At 42.3% G+C, this 17,743-nt stretch overlaps 1 protein-coding gene and 1 long non-coding RNA gene across 3 annotated transcripts in view; one reads left to right on the top strand and one right to left on the bottom strand.

Annotated features, from left to right (window-relative positions):
• LOC131277962 (uncharacterized) overlaps window positions 1–17,743 on the bottom strand; it is a 114,182-nt gene that overhangs the window by 15,444 nt on the left and 80,995 nt on the right. The window lies entirely within an intron of this gene.
• LOC101431559 (dehydrogenase/reductase SDR family member 4) lies at window positions 587–17,413 on the top strand. 2 transcript variants are annotated; one of them, XM_023590187.3, is made up of 9 exons: window positions 587–693; window positions 9,602–9,791; window positions 10,548–10,725; window positions 11,369–11,470; window positions 12,140–12,210; window positions 15,259–15,310; window positions 16,484–16,618; window positions 16,898–16,953; window positions 17,244–17,413. In XM_023590187.3, the coding sequence occupies exons 2-9, from the start codon at window positions 9,652–9,654 to the stop codon at window positions 17,353–17,355; spliced, it is 846 nt and encodes a 281-aa protein (XP_023445955.1). In that variant the 5' UTR covers window positions 587–693; window positions 9,602–9,651; the 3' UTR covers window positions 17,356–17,413. The 2 variants fall into 2 exon arrangements, with proteins under 2 accessions (XP_023445955.1, XP_023445956.1); XM_023590188.3 differs by lacking the exon at window positions 16,484–16,618.

Below are 17,743 nucleotides of genomic sequence, written 5' to 3'. Positions count from 1 at the left end.
AAAGCCAATGGAGAGCCATTATTCAATTTTAAGAATGCGACTGACTTGAGCAGGTTTTTCCCCTTGGAAAGATCACTCTAGCTAGGTTTGGAGGTGAATTTGAAAAGGGCCAGCCTGGAAGAAAGAGCAGGAAAGAAACTACAGTACACTCTAGGCAAAGACACATGAACCCCCAACAAAATGCAGCAAGAGTGGAATGGGGAGAAGATCAACTAAAATTCAGTAGATATAACATTGGCAGGACTTGATGACAACTGGATGTGGAAGAAGTGAGAGGAAGGATCTTGGCTGACTCTAAGGTTTCTAGTTTAGACGTCTAAATGAATAGTGATACCCCATGCTAGCACAGAAAATATAAGAAAAGGAATGTGGATCCAGCAAGCTGGTGAGTACAGTGCTGTAGAAATGTCAGAGAGGTCACTGGGCACTGCAGTGATTGGCAAGGTTGTTAAAGAGACCCTAAGGGAGGGACAGAATATAATTTAGTATCCTTCAATGGGGACTCAATCCTGACTTGGAGCAGGAAGATCTCATGGGTGTGTCCTGGGAGGAGAAGAAAGGGATGGCCTGCCTTAAAGAGCAAAGGGAAGTGGCAACTGCCCAGACACCAGAGGACTTGCTCAATCTTGAGAACTACTCCTGTCCCTGGGTTCCTTCTAGACATCAGACAAAGCAACTGGGACCACCACCAAGGTAAGAAGAGGATATGTAGAATAAATCTTCCCAAAACTGATGTGCCTGAGACAGGTGTCCCTCCCTTGGGCAAAGGAGGGCTATATATATATATGCAAAGACTGTCCAAGAGGTAGTAAGTATATATAGTTTTATGAAATCAATTGCCTCATTTATAGGAAAGGTTCAGAAAAGGCAAATTTTTAAAATTTATAGAGAAAGAAAAGTAGATTAGTGGTTATATGTGGCTGGGAGAAGGAATGGGGATTCACTGTAAAGGCATATGAGGGATCTTATCGGAAAGATGAAAATGTCTTAAGACTGATCTATGGTGACAGTTGCACCACTTGGTAAGGTTACTAAAAAGCATTCAATTGGACACTTGCATTTTATGACATGTAAAATATACCCACCTAATTATCTTCCCTATCTAACAATTATCCCTGAAGTGTGACCTCTGATCTGAGGAGATATTATTCAGGATCCCATGTCAAAAAATCAGACTCTTTGTGAGCCTTCTTATAGTGGTGCTGGCCATGGATGGGAAAGGCAAACCCATAGCCAGAATTTGTATTGCTCCCAGTAAGGACAAATCTCCCTCCCTTCCCAAGTGGAAAGAATATGATATAATTAAATTGCCACCAAATTAATGGTTGCTCTCCTCCAGAGATGGTATATATTGACAGCCCAACATTGGTCACAGCCCAGCATTATACATTTAGGAGCAGAAGTAGATAGATATACTTTAATGAAAGGGAGCCCACGCTATTAGGTCCATGCATCACCACCATCCTTACCACCATAACTACCCTATTCATGGGCCCATTGTGCCAACACCAAGGAGACCTAGGACAGAGCTGGCTGACACCTACCAGCCAAGTCATCCTGCTCCCCTTGTTGTTTAGAGTGTACTCTACAGTGAATACTCTCTGATGGATAATCATGTGCAATGCAATGATCCATATACTTTGTGGTCTTTCCCATAAATCCATCTGTATGTCTCCTCCCCAAATCTCCTTGTCCTTGCTCTCTCAATCTCACACTCCTTCCAGGTTCCTGGTCAATCATTTAAGCCATTTGCTCCTTCTGAAAAGTCCACGTATATCCTTAACACAGGTCATATTTTTCTCCACAGTGGTTGATCTGGTGCACTTCTTAAAGTTCTGCCCTTTGGAAGGAATTCCCTTACCACTGTCTTTCAGGGTCATTCCTGAGGAGGGCCGTAATGGAGCAGCACCATTGCTTACACCAACACATCATGTCTGCTTACCCCTTCATCCATACACCAGGACAAAATTGCTCCCCTGTTGTCATCTGGTCATAGGGAACACCCATGAGGCTAAGGGGATATGCTGAGAGAGATATTAATGCTCAGGAATAGGGGACATGAGAGTCTAGGCCATCTGTTTGTGTGACTTACTTATGACCCCTGGACTTGCTTAGGCCTGATTCCCATGCACCAATTCCTTCAAATGATGGATTGTTGCTGGGCTCTCCTGACTCTATTACTGACAGGATTGAAGTTATGATGGGTTGTTCTGGTCACACCATCATTTGATACTTCATAGTCAGATGCCTACTTTCTACCAGAGACCCTCTGGACATTGTATTGTTTTCTGTTGCATTTAGCATGGCCTTGCTCCAGGACTCTCAGGGCCTGCATTGAGATTCTTATTGGAGGTTATCAAAGATTCCTTCATCAACACAGATAACTCTGTGTGATATCTTTAGGTCATGTTGCAGGGCTGCTAATACTACTGCTTAATCTGTTGCAGAGCCCTCTCTACTCTGGGCCCCATGCAAAACAGACAACCTTCTTAATCATCCTATAGATAGGTCAGAGCAGAATTCCCAGATGCAATATATGCTGTCCCCAAGATCCTTTAGATTTGGACTATCAAATTTTATTTGTCCTTCACCTTGGAGTGAATGTTTCAACATGCTTCAGGCCCCTAGAATCCTAAAAGCCACCCATGTGACAGGCCTCTAAGTCTTTATAGTGTATATCTCCCAACTATGTTTCATCAGGTCATCCAGAATTCTCATCACTTCCTGCTTATCAGGCCCAATTAACATGATACAATTGATACAGTTGACCAACATGAAGTTCACGTCTCAAGTACCACCATCCTCTCAAGGTGCCCATTCCCAGGGTGACCCATCTCTCACCAAGGCCTGATCATTTTAACTAATAATTATTTCTCAAATCTAATTTCTTCTCTGCATCTGTACTACCTCTGCCTAGTTCAGGCCCTGGGCTGGATGTCTTCCAATTGCCCCTCCAAACCCATGCTTTGCAGTTCTCCAGTCTGTTCCATGCCTTCAGAGGATGCCCCGTATAGATTACATCTGACTTTTTTTAAAGATTTATTTATTTTTATTTCTCTCCCCTTTCCCCCACCCCAGTTATCTACCCTCTGTGTCTATTCACTGTGTGTTCTTCTGTGTCCCTTGCATTCTTGTCAGCAGCACCAGGAATCTGTGTCGCTTTTTGTTGCGTCATCTTGCTGCATCAGCTCTCTGTGTGTGTGGTGCCATTTCTGGTCAGGCTGCACTTTTCTTACACAGGGTGGCTCTCCTAATGGGGCGGACTCCTTGCACATGGGGCTCCCCTATGCAGGGAATACCCTGTATGGCATGGCACTCCTTGTACGCATCAGCACCGCACATGGGCCAGCCTCACCACAGGGGTCAGGAGGCCCTGAGTTTGAACTTTCGACCTGCCATGTGGTAGGTAGATGCTCTATCCATTGAGCCAAATCTACTTCCCACATCTGACTTCTAAAGATCAGAGGACAGTAGGGGAAGGAGGTATTTATTTCCTAATCTCTGTCAAAGAAAAAACTGCACTGGACAATGTTAAGGCAATAATGACTTTATTCAGGCACTGTTGCAGCAAGAGAGAGAGACTAGAATCAACTCCACCTAAACAAAGGACAACAAGTTTTTAAGAGCTGGGAGCAGGCTGGAGAAAAAGCACTAGAAGATAGCAAGTGGAGGTTGATCACTGAGATGGGTGAGGGATTTGCTGAGGTTGAAATTAGAACTACTTGGTCCAGAATATTTTCCTTTCTAGTAATGAGGCTGCCTGGAGTCTATAAGGGCTGGGAGAAAGGAAGACGAAGATTGCAATTGCCTAGCCAAGAGCCTCTCAAGTACCTGGTATATAAGGGTTGGAGTGAGAGGGTGAAGTCAGGGGCCAGATTGAAATTTAGAATAGTTAGGGTCTGAAGTTGTCCTATTTCCATTTGTGTGTGTGTGTTTTCTTGCACTCCAAGTTGTTTTTCTCTACAGTTCCACAGCTGCAAGATTAGTTTTAAGGTAATCAGGACAGGGGAGGAAGCCAGCAGAGGCACAGCAGGTGTAGGGCCAGCAGATTGGTCAAGAGAAAGAAAAACAGTCTTGGTCATCTCCTACTTGGAGGAGTTTCTCCAATACTTAACCAGAGGTCATAGCCCCTGATAGAGAGCCCTCTATCTCTCTCTGTTTGGGTAACCCACTTCCTCTTCTTGCTCCTTCAGTCTTGTTCAGGGTACTTCAATTCCCTTAGTGGTTTCCCTACACCTTGTCTTTGAAAATAGTCCCTTCATTAAACTCTCTTTAATTTACCTAATTAGAGTATGTCATATATTTCTTGATGGTATCTGAATGATCAGGAATTTAGCTACAATAATTTTCTAGCTGCTAGGTCAGTTATTACCAAATATGCATAAGTGCTGAGACCAATTCAGCAATAGGTCTGTACAGAGGGAAGGCAGCACAGAACTGAAGAAATAAAAGGACAGAAAGAAAGACACAAGAGAGGAAACAAAGATGGGAGCAGGGGGCTTCACAGCTTCTGAAACTGAGAGTCTCAACCCTAGTTTTCACATCATATTTATTTGGAAGTTATCGAGCAGCTGTTTGCTACAGGAAGCAACTTGCAACCTCTACAATAAGGTAATTTACAATAACAGGAAGCAACTTAGAACATTTTGTACAATAATAGGAAGCAATAAATAGGTAGGTCAATTTCCCACAACACATAAGTACACACACACATACACATTTGCTGAGTTGTCTCTCTAATGCAAAACTCTGATCATGTCAATATCTGGTCCCCTTAGTTTTCTTATTAAATTTCAGTGGTGCCTCTTTGCCCTCTAAATAAAATCCAAGTTCTTTGCCTTGACATGCAATAACCTCTACCTTCTGGCCCTTAAACAATTCTCCAGCCTTCTCTCTAAGCCACTCCTCACCTCACACTTGATATTCAGGGATACCAGACCACTTGTTCCTGCCACTCTGTGTGTTTCTTGCTTCCTTTCCTTTCCTCATGCTATCTTCCTTGCCAGGGATGCTCTTCCATTTTCCCAAACTCCTCATTCTATTCATCCTTAACTTAAGAAGCAGCTAGGAATTTTTAAAAGCAAGTCATGCATACTGTGGTCCCATTTATGCAATATTGAATACATGGGAAGCATATGAGATACAATATATGGATATAGAGAGAGTGGACTGGGAGGCCGATTAAGAAAAATAGCAATAGTTAATTTACTGAGACATCAAATTTTTCACTTTCTTCCGTTAAAGAATAATTTTTAAAAAACATAAAATCATGGCTCTCACAGAAATATAAAATTAAAAGTGTCAAAAATTTTATTTAACTCATTAATTAATGAGGGAACCAGTAAGAGATTACAACTAAATCAAAGGTAAATCCAAAGAACCATGCATAAATAGGTCAAAAGGAAAGCTGAAATAAATTTGCTTAATAGATGCAAGGGGGAGGGAAATCAATTGACTCCCCTCAGGATAAAATTCATTTTCATGTCAATGGCTAGGCATCTTTTGAATCGTCATCAATTATCTGCAACTCACAGAGTTATATCCTTTTAAAAATAATAGACATTCTTTTTTCTAAGTCAATTCAGGTATGCCTCCCCCAGGATATGTTATCATAACCACTCCTACTCCATGCTTAGGTTAGGTGCTCTTCACTCGCCAATCTGCCCATGAAACCGGGTTAATCATTTATATATATACAATATAGAGGATCAAACCCAGTACCTTGTACATGGGAAGCAGGTGCTCACCTGCTGAGCTATCCGCTTCCTGTTAATCATATCTTGCTCCTACCACTATATATTATAATCATGTTTTAATCTATGGTCTCCACCCAAAGTTTGAGCACCTTAAGTACCAAAATTATGATGTGGTCATCTTTGTATTTTCAGTGCCCAGAACATAGTAGGTTCCCAATAAATGAATAAGGTTCTGTATCTTTCTTATCCAAAATAAAGGAAGGTGTGAATGGAACAGAGAGAGAGATACTTAGCCTTTCCTTTCCTGCAAGCATATTCTTCTTTGCCAAAAAGACTGAGAAATGGTTTGTGGAAGAGAATGTTAAAGTGATTCTGTCATTGAACAAGATGGAATCCCCAAAAGATTTAAGAATAAACTGCCTAAAGTGGCACTGACAATAAGTTAAGTAGGAGAAAAAGGTTAAGTCTACACTCTGTTTTGAATCTTTGGCTATGAGGTAGATAAGGAATCCTAACAAATGAGTAGGAATGGTAAATTTCAGAGTGTATTAGTCTTCCAAAGGGGTGCTGATACAAAGTACCAGAAATCTGTTGCCTTTTATAAAGGGTATTTTGGGGGATAAAAGTTTAAAGTCCCTGGGTCATGAAAAGCCCAACTTAAAGTATCATAAGAGGTACCTTCTCACTAAAGTCAATTGCCACATATTGAAGTAGAATGGCAGGTGATCTCTGCATGGTCTCTTAAGGCTTCCTGTTCAGTCTCTGGCATAGGGCTTGTTTCTTTCTGGGCCTTCTCAGCTGTTCAGCTGCTCTGTTCTCTTGCACTGCAAACTATCAGATGAATGGCTCATCTCTCCCCGGGGCTCCAGAATCAAACATGACAAAGCTCTCTCTCTTCCCATGTGTCTCCTTGAGTAAGTGTCCATTTATATAGGCCCACCAAGGAGGCAGGAACTCAACCTGAGTCCTGCCTTACTGACATGGTTGAATCAAAAACCCTACATTGATTTTATCAAGTAAATTTGAATCTTTTGAATTTAATACAATCAAAGGGTATCCCACCCAGAGGAATAGATTTGTTTACAAGCATCATATTTCTCTTTTGGGGATTCATATATAATCTCAACTGCCATACAGAGGAAAAAAATTATGCATTTGTGTTTAAAGTTTGCTTCAGAAGCATTATCTTCTTTGATATTTGCCTAAAATTTAATTGAGTTTAAGTGTTTAAAAGGAATCGGTTTTATGTAAATAAAATAAATTCATAGATACAGAGTTGTGGTGATTTGAGCAGAAGCTCAGCTTGCTAAATATCAGGGAAACACAAGTTTACAGAATTCACAAAGTCCGATGAAAACTGTCTTAGTTTTCCAAGCTGCTATGACAAACACCACACAATGGGTTGTCTTAAAAATGGGAATCTATTGGCTCAGTTCCGAGGCTAGAAAAAGTCCAAAATTGAGGTGTTGACAAGGTGATTCTTTGCCCCCAAAGTATGTAACATTCTGATGCTGGCTACCATTGATCCCTGGGATTCCACAGTTTGTGTCTCTGTCCTGCATCATCTGGCAATGGCCTCTTTTCTCTTCTGGGTTCTGCTGACTTCCAGCTCCTCCCCATGGCTTTCTCTTACTATGCTTGAATCTCTTCTGCTTTTAAAAGACTCCAGAAATCCAGAGTAAGGCTTATCCTCATTCATTTTGTCCACACTTTGATTAAAAGAACATCTTCAAGGAAAGCGTATTTGGCCCAATGGATAGGGCATCTGCCTACCACATGGGAGGTCCAAGTTTCAAACCCAGGGCCTCCTTGACCCGTGTGGAGCTGGCCCATGTGCTGTGCCACGCAGAGGTGTCCCCCACGTAGGGGAGCCCCACGCACAAGGAGTGCGCCCCGTAAGGAGAGCTGCCCAGCACAAAAAAAAGTGCAGCCTGCCCAGGAATGGCGCTGCACACACGGAGATGTTGCATGATGATGCAAGATGATGCAACAAAAAGAAACACAGATTCCAGGTGCCGCTGACACAAGCAGACAGAGAAGAACACACAGTGAATGGACACAGAAAGCAGACAACTTGTGTGGGGGGGTGCTGTGAGGAAGGAGAGAGAAATAAATAAAAAATAAATCTTTAAAAAATAATAATAAAATAACATCTTCAAGGGATCTTATTTATAATGGTTTTACACCCATAGATGTGGATTAAGATTAAGAGCATGTCTAAATTGGGGTATATAATTCAACCTACCACACAACCCAAAACCTTAGCACTTAAACATGAAACATGGCTTTTAAAATACATGTTTGAGACTAGAGCTGAATTGGTACAATTGACCACATGGGAAATGGGTTGACACTCTGTGAAAAGGAATCTGACCCAGAGGGTCTACTGAGGCCTTTAAGAAATCATTGTTACAATTATTCATTTATTTACTCATTCAACAAAAATCTATTAGTTGCTAGACACTCTGCTAAGAGTGGTCATTTAGAATTAGTGGATAAATGCTAGAAGGTGTGTAAGCATAGGGGGTTACTAGAGCATATGGAAGGAGCCATTGGATAAGCTTTGGATAGTCAGAGAAGTCTCTCCTAATGAGCTGGAAAAAAGGTAAGTCTGGGAAGAAGAGGCTAAGTGATGAAAAGTAGTCAGAGCAGGGCATTGCAAACAGTGGGTGAGATATATCCAAAGATTTAAGACAAGAGACCCACAAGGGATAAAATGATGTAACATAGCAACCCTTAAGGAGACATGGAGCTAATGGTAATTTAGGCTTTTTACATTTACAAAACACTTCCACATCCTTAATTTATTTGGTGCCTTACGACAATCCTGTGAAGTAGATGCTTATTATTCCAGAGGTCTCAAAGATAAATATTTATTAATATTATCGGACTTACTGGTATCCTACTATAGAACTATCGTGACTAGTAATAGAAGAAACTGTGGCATTGATGTGGAGCAAGTGGCCACAGTAGTTGCTGAGGGCAGGGAGAGGGAAGAGGAGGTGTGATATGGGGGCATTTTTGGGACTTGGAGTTGTCCTAAAGGATATTGCAGGGACAGATGTTGGACATTATATATTGTGCCATAACCCACTGAAATTACTGGGGGAGAGTATAAACTACAATGTAAACTATAATCCATGCAGTGAAGCAGTGCTCCAAAATGTATTCACCAAATGCAATGAATGTGGCACAATGATGAAAGAAGTTGTTGGTGTCAGAGGAGTGGGGGGATTGGGTGTGGGATATATGGGAATCTCATATTTTTCAATGTAACATTTTTTGTGATCTATGTATCTTCAAAAAAAATTTTTTTAAATAAATTACCTTTTAAAAAATTATGGGAAGTGGATGTGGTTGAAAGAGCTGGGCACCCACCTACCAAATGAGAGGTCCCAGGTTCAATTCCCAGTGCTTCCTAAAGAAAACGAGCAAGACAGTGAACTAATACCCTGGCACTGTGAGATGACACAACAAGACGACACAGTGAGATGACACAACCAAGAGACACAGCGAGGAAATACAATGAGAGACACAACAAAACAGAGCAGAGGTGGCTGAAGCAATTAGGTGCCTCCCTCCTACATGGGAGGCCCCGGATTTGGTTCCCAGCACCTCCTAAAAAAAAGACAAGCAAATAGCAAGCACAAATAACAAGAGGGGAAAAAATAAATAAAAATAAATAACTGTTTTTTGAGAATTATGTATATCTATGTTAGGATTCAATTCTAGATAACAGAAACAACTCCAATTAATTTAAACAAGAAAGACTTATTATAGAGAATTCTATTCATTGGAAGACCTTGAGAATCTGGCTCTAGGTTGACCTTTCAGAAGTGATTCCCAGACCATCCCAGTCCTAGCCCAACAGAACCACTTATTGGAACTGTGATTATCTTTCTTAGAGGCCTCCCTGGACCAAGTTCTTTAAGAGGAAGACCAGGCAGAAACCAATATGCTTAGGTCCCTGACCTGGGCTTGGAAGGGTCTCCTGCCTCCTGTGGCCCCACTCTCCATGAGGAGCACTAGCAGTGAAGCCAATAGAAGGGGCAAACTGGACAACAAAGTAGCTGTGATCACAGGATCCACAAAAGGGTGAGAGCAACTCTTTGGGGAAGAGGGGATTATGGGTGTTTCTGGATTTTTTTTTTTTAACCTCATTTTCTTAGTCTGGATCCTACAAAGCAGAGCCTTAGGCAAAGTTTTGAGGGCAGGTAGTTTATCTGGGGTTGTTATCCTAAGGAGAAACAATGAGGGGCAGAAGAGGGAACTAGGGAACTAGGACAGGACAAGAAAGCAAACATAAAGACAAATTATCACATGGCCACCACTTCAGGTCACTGGATGATGGGCTCTATCAGCCCTCTGGGAAACTTATTAAATGCATCTCAGAAGATCCAATAGGGTAAGACAGGAGGAGAATTCATCCATTGGCGCCCTTTCTCCATTGGTCAAGGGTTTGCCTATTGGGATTAATGCCCCTCACTTCCAAGTTCCATGTAGGTGAGGGTCTAGGAATTCCACAGGCCTGAGGTAAAGAACTTTCAGTTTGCAGTTGCAAAGCAAACCCAACACTTGAGACACTGAGAAATGATTGCCACAGTAATAGGTCAAGTAAGAGGTGAGGTCCAGAAGATATAAAGGTTTACCCAGGAGGTCAAATATACCCATGGACTGATGAATACTCTTTACCCTCTCTCGTCCTCTGCCCATCTATAATTAGAGCATAAGTTTAGCTGCTCTGGATTAGTGGGGAGAATAAATTTGGGACCTCAGAGATCAAAATATAGCAAGAAAGGATGGGTTCAGCCCAAGGCTAAATTGTCATATCTTCTCCATCTCTGCCCCCAGCATCGGCTTCGCCATTGCCAGGCGTTTGGCCCAGGACGGGGCCCACGTGGTTGTCAGCAGCCGGAAGCAGCAGAACGTGGACCAGGCAGTGGCAGCACTGCAGGGGGAGGGGCTGAGTGTGACAGGCACCGTGTGCCATGTGGGGAAGCCCGAGGACCGGGAGCGGCTGGTGGCCACGGTGAGGGGGCATACAAGAAGGTGTGCTCATGATCCATACTAGGGAAGAACACCCACAGTCTCCCCTGAACAGGCCCACTCACCTGGGAGAGAGAAAAGATGCTCAGGGCGAGAGAGAGTGCATGTGGCCCAGGATTCAGGGAGAGGTTGAACTAGAAGCATACTGGCAGGGAAGGAAGAGTCTGCTTACAACTACCTGCTGGAGCTTTGAGTAGTCAGTCTCGCACTCCCTGGAAGCGTTGGAGGCTGAAGAGGTGTCTGAAAGGTACAGAGATGTTGTAGAAGGACTACTGGTTTTACAGTCAGACCTAGAGTGTTCTTGGGAAAATGGAAAGGTGAGAATGGAGTTTCAGAAACGGTGTGGATGAGAGATATGTTTTGGGACTGGTAACAATAGTGCCTGAAACTAAAGAAGGACATGAAAAGGGTACCTGGGGTGAAACTCTATCCCTTTGTATCCAGAAGTGCAATGTCTGGCTCCTAAAAGAGAAGAGATGGTTCTCCATCCTCACCGGTGCTGTTCCTCTCCTGGATTTGACCCAGGCACAGCCTCCTCAGGGACATCAAACAGGAATCACATCCCACTGCATCAAAAACCTTTTGATCCCTAACCCTGGTCCTCTATGTCCCTATCTCCCTTGCAGACCCTGGAAAGCTATGGGGGTGTTGACTTCCTGGTGTGTGTGCCAGCAATCAATCCCATAGTGGGAAGTACCACTGACTGCAGTGAGCAGATCTGGGACAAGGTGAGGTCTGGGGAAGCCAGCTTGGGACAGGTCAGACTTCATCCTCACCATCAGTTTAACCCTCTCTCCATCGTGGCTTACACACCCAGAGCTGGTCCACCAGTTCTCTCATATCCACCCTCCCAACACAGACTCATTTGCATAGAGCAAGGACAGGTATGTGATCTCTCTGAGCCTTGATTTCCCCACCTGGGGTTGCCACAACTCAGGAGTCCCAGTCTCACTGGAGCACTCAACATGGAACCAAACAATCACAGTAACGTGAAACATAGAGAAGGAAATGACTCTCTTTCTTTCCGAAGGATGTTAATCCTTGAGACTGGCACCTCCAGGTCATAATCTCTAAGTCCAACCCTCTCCAGACCCAGCTGACAATTGTCCCTTCTATCCCAAAAGGAACATTCTCCTTGAGCCAATGCTCCTGAAGGCAGAGGGGAGACATTCTGCAGACTCTGGGGTCTTACGCCTGCAGAGTCCTCAGTCTGATCCCCACATTCCTGCATCTTTAGAACCCCTGTCCCATGCATGCCAAGAAAAGCCAATACTCTCCCCCTTTCCCGTTTTCAGAGTTCACCGCATTCACATTCTCATGTGGTATATTTATTAATACGGTGAGGATAATGCACTGATTCTCTCCCCACCTCGACTCCTCATTTGCTCTGGTTTCAGATCTTAAATGTCAATGTGAAGGCCCCAGGCCTGCTGCTGAGCCAGCTGCTGCCCCACATGGAGAAGAGGGGGTATGAAAGGGGATGAGGGAAGGGGAGGGAGTTGTTGGTACCAATTATGAAGCAGGGGACCTAGAGTGAGAGGTGGCCAGACATTGAGGTAGAAGTTTATCCAAGTCAGGAAGACAAGAATAATGAAAGTTTGACTTTCAAACTTCTACCCTGCTAAATAAACAAAAGAATTTTGTTCTTTAGTGTCATTTTCTCACATCTAGAGCGCTCAGGGGATCTGGCAGGGACTCTACTGGAAGCAGGACAAAGTATTTACAGACAGAAGGGCCCAGAGTCTTCACAACGCCCCTGGAATTGGGAAATGGAAGTGGCTTTTCTAAGTCTGCAGCAGCTCAGAACTCAGGAGTTCAGGTTCATAACCCTGAGGCACCCTGTAGCCTGCCTATAACAAGACCAGTCATGTTTCCCAGACCCATTTAACTCTTTTCCTAGAAGTAGGAGGAGAGCCACAGGACACAATGCCCCAGAGGCTATAAAATAAAAAATCATAGATAAATTTTTTAAAACTTATCCTCTTAAACACATCATTGAGTTGGCAGGAAAGTAATAAATTCTCAAACCAAAAACTTAAGTGAAGATAAAATCAAAGAGAGGTAAGCTCAGCGCTGTAGTCCCTTTTTACCTTGGGAATTTTCCAAATCCCCATTGATCAATGCCAAACCCTTTAGCTTCTGTGTTCACAGCCTCCCAAGAAGTAAGAGACAAAATAAATGGCCTGAACAAGCAAAAATGAAACACATAAACAGAATATAGAGAGATCATATATAAAACTATAACTGAAGTTTTACATGCAACAGATAGGCTTAAGAGCAAACATGACATGCCTGAAGAGATCATTAGTAAACTGAAAGATAGAACTGAGAAAATTAGTGTAGAAAGTAAAATAGAGATACAAAAAGATGGAAAATGATGAAGAAATTAAGAGACATGGAAGACAAAGCAATAAAGTCTTATCTATGTCAAATTAATGTTCAGAATGATAAGAGACAGAAAAAAGTTGGCAAAGGTAATAACTGAACAGATGATGTCTGAAAATTCCTGATTGAATAAAAGATACGAACTAACATAATCAAAAAGCTCAACAACTATCAAGCAGAATATATATAATATATATATATATTTTACTTTTACGTAGAATCATATTATAATGAAGCTGCAGACACCAAAATAAAAGGAAATCTTAAAAGCAGCCACATGGAATAGAAATTACCTTCAAAGGAGCAGTAGTAGTTAGACTGACTTCTTTTTATTTTTTCTTTAAATAATCATAAACTTTATTTTTAGAGATGTTTTAGATTACAAAAAAGCTATATCAAAAGTATTGGGTAGGGGAGCAAATATGGCTCATGTAGTTGAGTACTTGCCTCCCACATGGGAGGTCCCAGGTTTGGTTACCAGTGACTCCTAAAGAAACAAACAATGAGCAGATAATGAGAAAAAACAATGAGCAAAGGCTGGAAGTCAACAGAACCCACAAGAGAAAGAAGAAACCATCATGTGCATTGCCATGGGACTGAAAAGTTAAGGACCAAAGATTGTGGGCCCCAGTTCAGTGTTGGGAGAAAGCACCACCTTGCTGATGCCTAGATTTTGGACTTCTCCTAGTCTCAAAACTGAGAGCCAATATATTATTCTTGTTAAGCCAACCCATTGCATGGTATTTATTTTAGCAGCTGAGAAACAAAAACACAAGGGAAACAATCTGATTACTTTGGACAACAAAGACATGGTTTATCAAGTTTTTTCATTTCTGTTGACTGACTTCTAACTAAGATTATGGCTCAAAGACTAGTAACCAAGAGGTTGGTTGAAATAGGGTAAATGAACCTCAGCACATTTGTTTTAGTTTCTTGGTTGTTTAAACAAATACCACATTATAGGTCGGCTTTAAATAAAATTTATTGACTCACAGTTTTGAAGGTTAAAATGTTTGCTTGTTCCCAAGGTCAGTATCTTGTGACTGGCTAGTAATCTTTGGGATTCCTTGGCCTTCCTGTCACATACAGTGCACACGGTAACATCTTTTCCTTTCTTTTCTGGATTCTGTTCCCTGTGGCTTCTCTGTGTCCAATTTCCTTTGCTTATAATGACTTAAGCCATATTATGTTCAAGCCCACCCTCATTCAGTTTAGGTACACTTTAACTAAGAATATCTTCAAAGGTCCTACACACAAATAGGCTCACACCCACAGGACCAGGGATTGAGACCTGAACATGGCTTTTGTAAAGGACATGATTCAATTTCCAACCAAATTACACAAAATACATTCAGAGCAATTGCTGTGTTTAAAAAACACACACACACATTTTAAATCCCTCTTTACAGACATGAAGTAAGAGTATAGTTTTCTGGATTGTAAACAATAGTGGTTACTGGAGGATTATACAGCCAATGTCAAATAAAAATGAAAACTGGAATGTGCTGGGGCAGGTGGTGACTGGGAGAGAATAAACCCAAAGAAAGTAGAAGAAAGGAAAAAGTAAAGAGAAGAGAAGAAATATAATAGAACAAACAAAATATAATAGAAAGGACCAAGAATACCAAAGATGATTTTTAAATAAAACTAAAACCTTTGACAATTTTCTGGTGTGACTGATCAAGAGGGAAGGTACAAATAAGAAGAAAAAGACATCTATAGAGATCCTGAAAACAATATAAAAAGACAGTAAGAGGATATTAATGCTAAAAAGAAAAAAAAACTTTTTATCCCAAACATAAACTGAAATTGTAATGAAATGGACAAATTCTTTAAAAACTATATAGCTTACCAAAACTGACTTAAGAAAAGATAGAAAACCAACCAGTTCTATAACCATTAATCTGTGGTCAGAAATTTTCCCACAAAAACAAAATCCTAACACAGTTTCAATGGCAATAAAGTTGAGAAACAAAATTGAAGACCTTAAAAAAGGGAAATATATACCTTAACCAGGCCTGTTACCGTCTCTCATTCTCACATCTCTCCTCTCTTCTTTCATATAACCTCCATTCTCAGTCACAAGATAACTGCCTTCAGCTCACATATCACCCCATCTTTCTCTTTCCAGGCAAAGTTCAGTGGTCCTGGTCTCCTCCGTTGCAGCCTATACTCCAGTTGCTGTAAGTATGACTTTCTGTGGCTACAGCTTAGACAAAAGGTGTAAAGATTATCAAAAACCCTCTATCAATTCAACTGCACAGCTTCTGACACCAACTGTAAAAAATGCAGTAACTCGATCAATTCAATTCTGACTCCACCCGGAATTAGGTCAGACCCCACAGGTTAAGGGGAGTACTCTAAGGAACTGTCCTTCAGACACTAGTCACAAGTTCAGGGGCCCAGACCACCCACACTTTTGACCAACTGGCTACAAATTCAGGGGTTCCCACCACCCCCCTCAGTTTCAATAATTCATTTAAAAACTCACAGATCTCACTGTAAGCATTATATTTATGATTATAGTTTTATTACTAAAAAGACAAAGTAAGAAGCCAAAAGAGGAGATGTGTAGGGCAAGGTCTGGGAGGGCCTCAAAAGCAATCTTCCATGTCCTTCTCATAAGTGTCAGAAAGCATCACCTTCCCAGCACAGTAGTGATATATTTTCTCTATCATGGAAGCTCATAGAGGTTCAAGAGTCCCAAGTTTATATGGGGTTTCATTATGTAGGCATGATTGAGAGGATCAATGTTCACATGGTTGAGCTCAATCTACAGCCCTTCTCCCCTCCCAGAGGTTGAGGAGGTGGACTGATACGATGTGGCTCAAACCCCCAACTCCCTAATCACCTGGTTATCTTCCTGGGGGGCTAACCCCCACCCTAAAACTGCAGGTGTGACTGGCCCCTCCTTGTCATCTCGTTAACGTATGAACTACGAGATGTGGTTATGGGTCCAAAAAGAACAAAAGACATTCCTATCAAGGGAAATTCCAAAGATCAAGGTTTTTTCCCCAGGAACTGAGGACAAAGACCAGCCAAGTTTTCCATTATTTGTATATACAGCACAGGGAAATTCTCCCCCATTGGGTATGAGGATATATACAAGTTTTGACAATTGCTCCCTTAGAGCCTCCATGTGCACCTATGATTATCCGTGTGTAACAGATCATGCCTTTTCAAATAAATGTACTTAGTGATGACTCTTGCCCTATCTTTTGAGCATTGTGTCCCAGATTTGGTTATCTGGAATTGTTCTTATTGGGATGGATTTCTGGACAGAGCCCATGAAATATAAATGGTTCTCCCTCATCCCCAATTCGAGTGCATTTATCTATTTCCCTTTCCATCCATAGAAGCTGGGGGTCTACAATGTCAGTAAAACTGCCTTGCTGGGCCTCACAAAGACATTGGCAGTAGAGCTGGCACCAAAGAACATCCGGGTGAACTGCCTGGTGCCAGGACTCATTAAAACGGATTTCAGCAAAGTGGTGAGACAAAGGGCAGTTCCTGGATCATTCCACTGACCTCTGGGATGCCTTCCCTTACCAGACCATGTCCCACAGAGACTTGAACACTCAGACCCATCATTCTGAGGCTCTGATCCACAATCTTTGGGATCAGCAGCAGAATCAAGACTTTGATCCTCTGGCAGGGGCAGCCCAGAGTCTTCCTCAGCAGCCATTCCACAAAAACATGGGCCTGCTTGATGTGGAACCTGCATGGTTCCTTCTATGTGAACTGCACTAATATTTTGGCCTTTCCTTTAGCTCACAGAGGACCCGGTGATATCAGAAACTTCACTGGAATTCTTTGGAGTACAGCGGTAGGTTGTGCATGATAGTGTCCCTTATAGATCTGAATAAAGTGACCTCAGAACCCCCATGGTGGGGAAAAGATCACATGTCATCCCATTGCAGACTACTTACTCATTCCCCTTTCTGGGCTCTTATGACCCTCCCAGTCCTGGGATGAGCAAATTTCCCCACGGAGCCCACATATCTCCACTTGAGGCCTTCACTTATCCCCACGGAAGATTTGACTTCACGACGTCATTCGGGGGAGCTTAGGGTTCATAGACATCACAGTCTCAGTCCCACTTCTTTTTCCATGCAGACTGGGGGAGCCTGAGGACTGTGCAGGGATTGTGTCCTTCCTATGTTCTCCAGATGCCAGCTACATCACTGGGGAGTGCATCGTGGTGGCTGGCCATTCCCCGCATCTCTGAGAAGAGCGAGTTCAGAGCTAGTTCTTTTCTCTCCATGTGGGAGCCCTGTGTGGTCCTGTGACAACCATGCCACAACACCCTTTACATTAATGATGAACCCATGCTCCAAATACACACTTCAGGTTCAAACCTTTACTACCTGAGTGTGCAATAATAAAAGATATCAAAAAAGAAAGCTCACAGCATAAAACTATCATTGTTTTCATTTTTTTTCACCCCTTTCCTACTTCGAATGATTAGCAACTATGGCTTAACAAGAGCTTAGTAACCAGGACCCCAGACACCTCAGGGATAAGGTCTGGGCCACCTCTTTGAGCAACCTAGAACAGAGAATGTACTGACCAAGAACGAGGGGAATCTCTTTTTTAAAAGGTGTAACCTGAGCTCT

This window comes from Dasypus novemcinctus, chromosome 3 (genome assembly GCF_030445035.2).
Source record: "Dasypus novemcinctus isolate mDasNov1 chromosome 3, mDasNov1.1.hap2, whole genome shotgun sequence".
NCBI classification, from domain to species: Eukaryota; Metazoa; Chordata; class Mammalia; order Cingulata; family Dasypodidae; genus Dasypus; species Dasypus novemcinctus.
Note: the sequence above shows the minus strand (reverse complement) of the source record. Positions and strands in the feature narration are given on the sequence as shown.

What these genes read in the sequence shown, in the direction of transcription:
- LOC101431559 (XM_023590187.3), top strand. Translation starts at nt 9,652, where the DNA reads ATGCTTAGGTCCCTGACCTGGGCTTGGAAGGGTCTCCTGCCTCCTGTG. An exon ending in GTGAGCAGATCTGGGACAAG is followed by an intron (nt 11,471 to 12,139) that starts GTGAGGTCTGGG and finishes CTCTGGTTTCAG; the next exon opens with ATCTTAAATGTCAATGTGAA. An exon ending in CCCCACATGGAGAAGAGGGG is followed by an intron (nt 12,211 to 15,258) that starts GTATGAAAGGGG and finishes TTCTCTTTCCAG; the next exon opens with GCAAAGTTCAGTGGTCCTGG.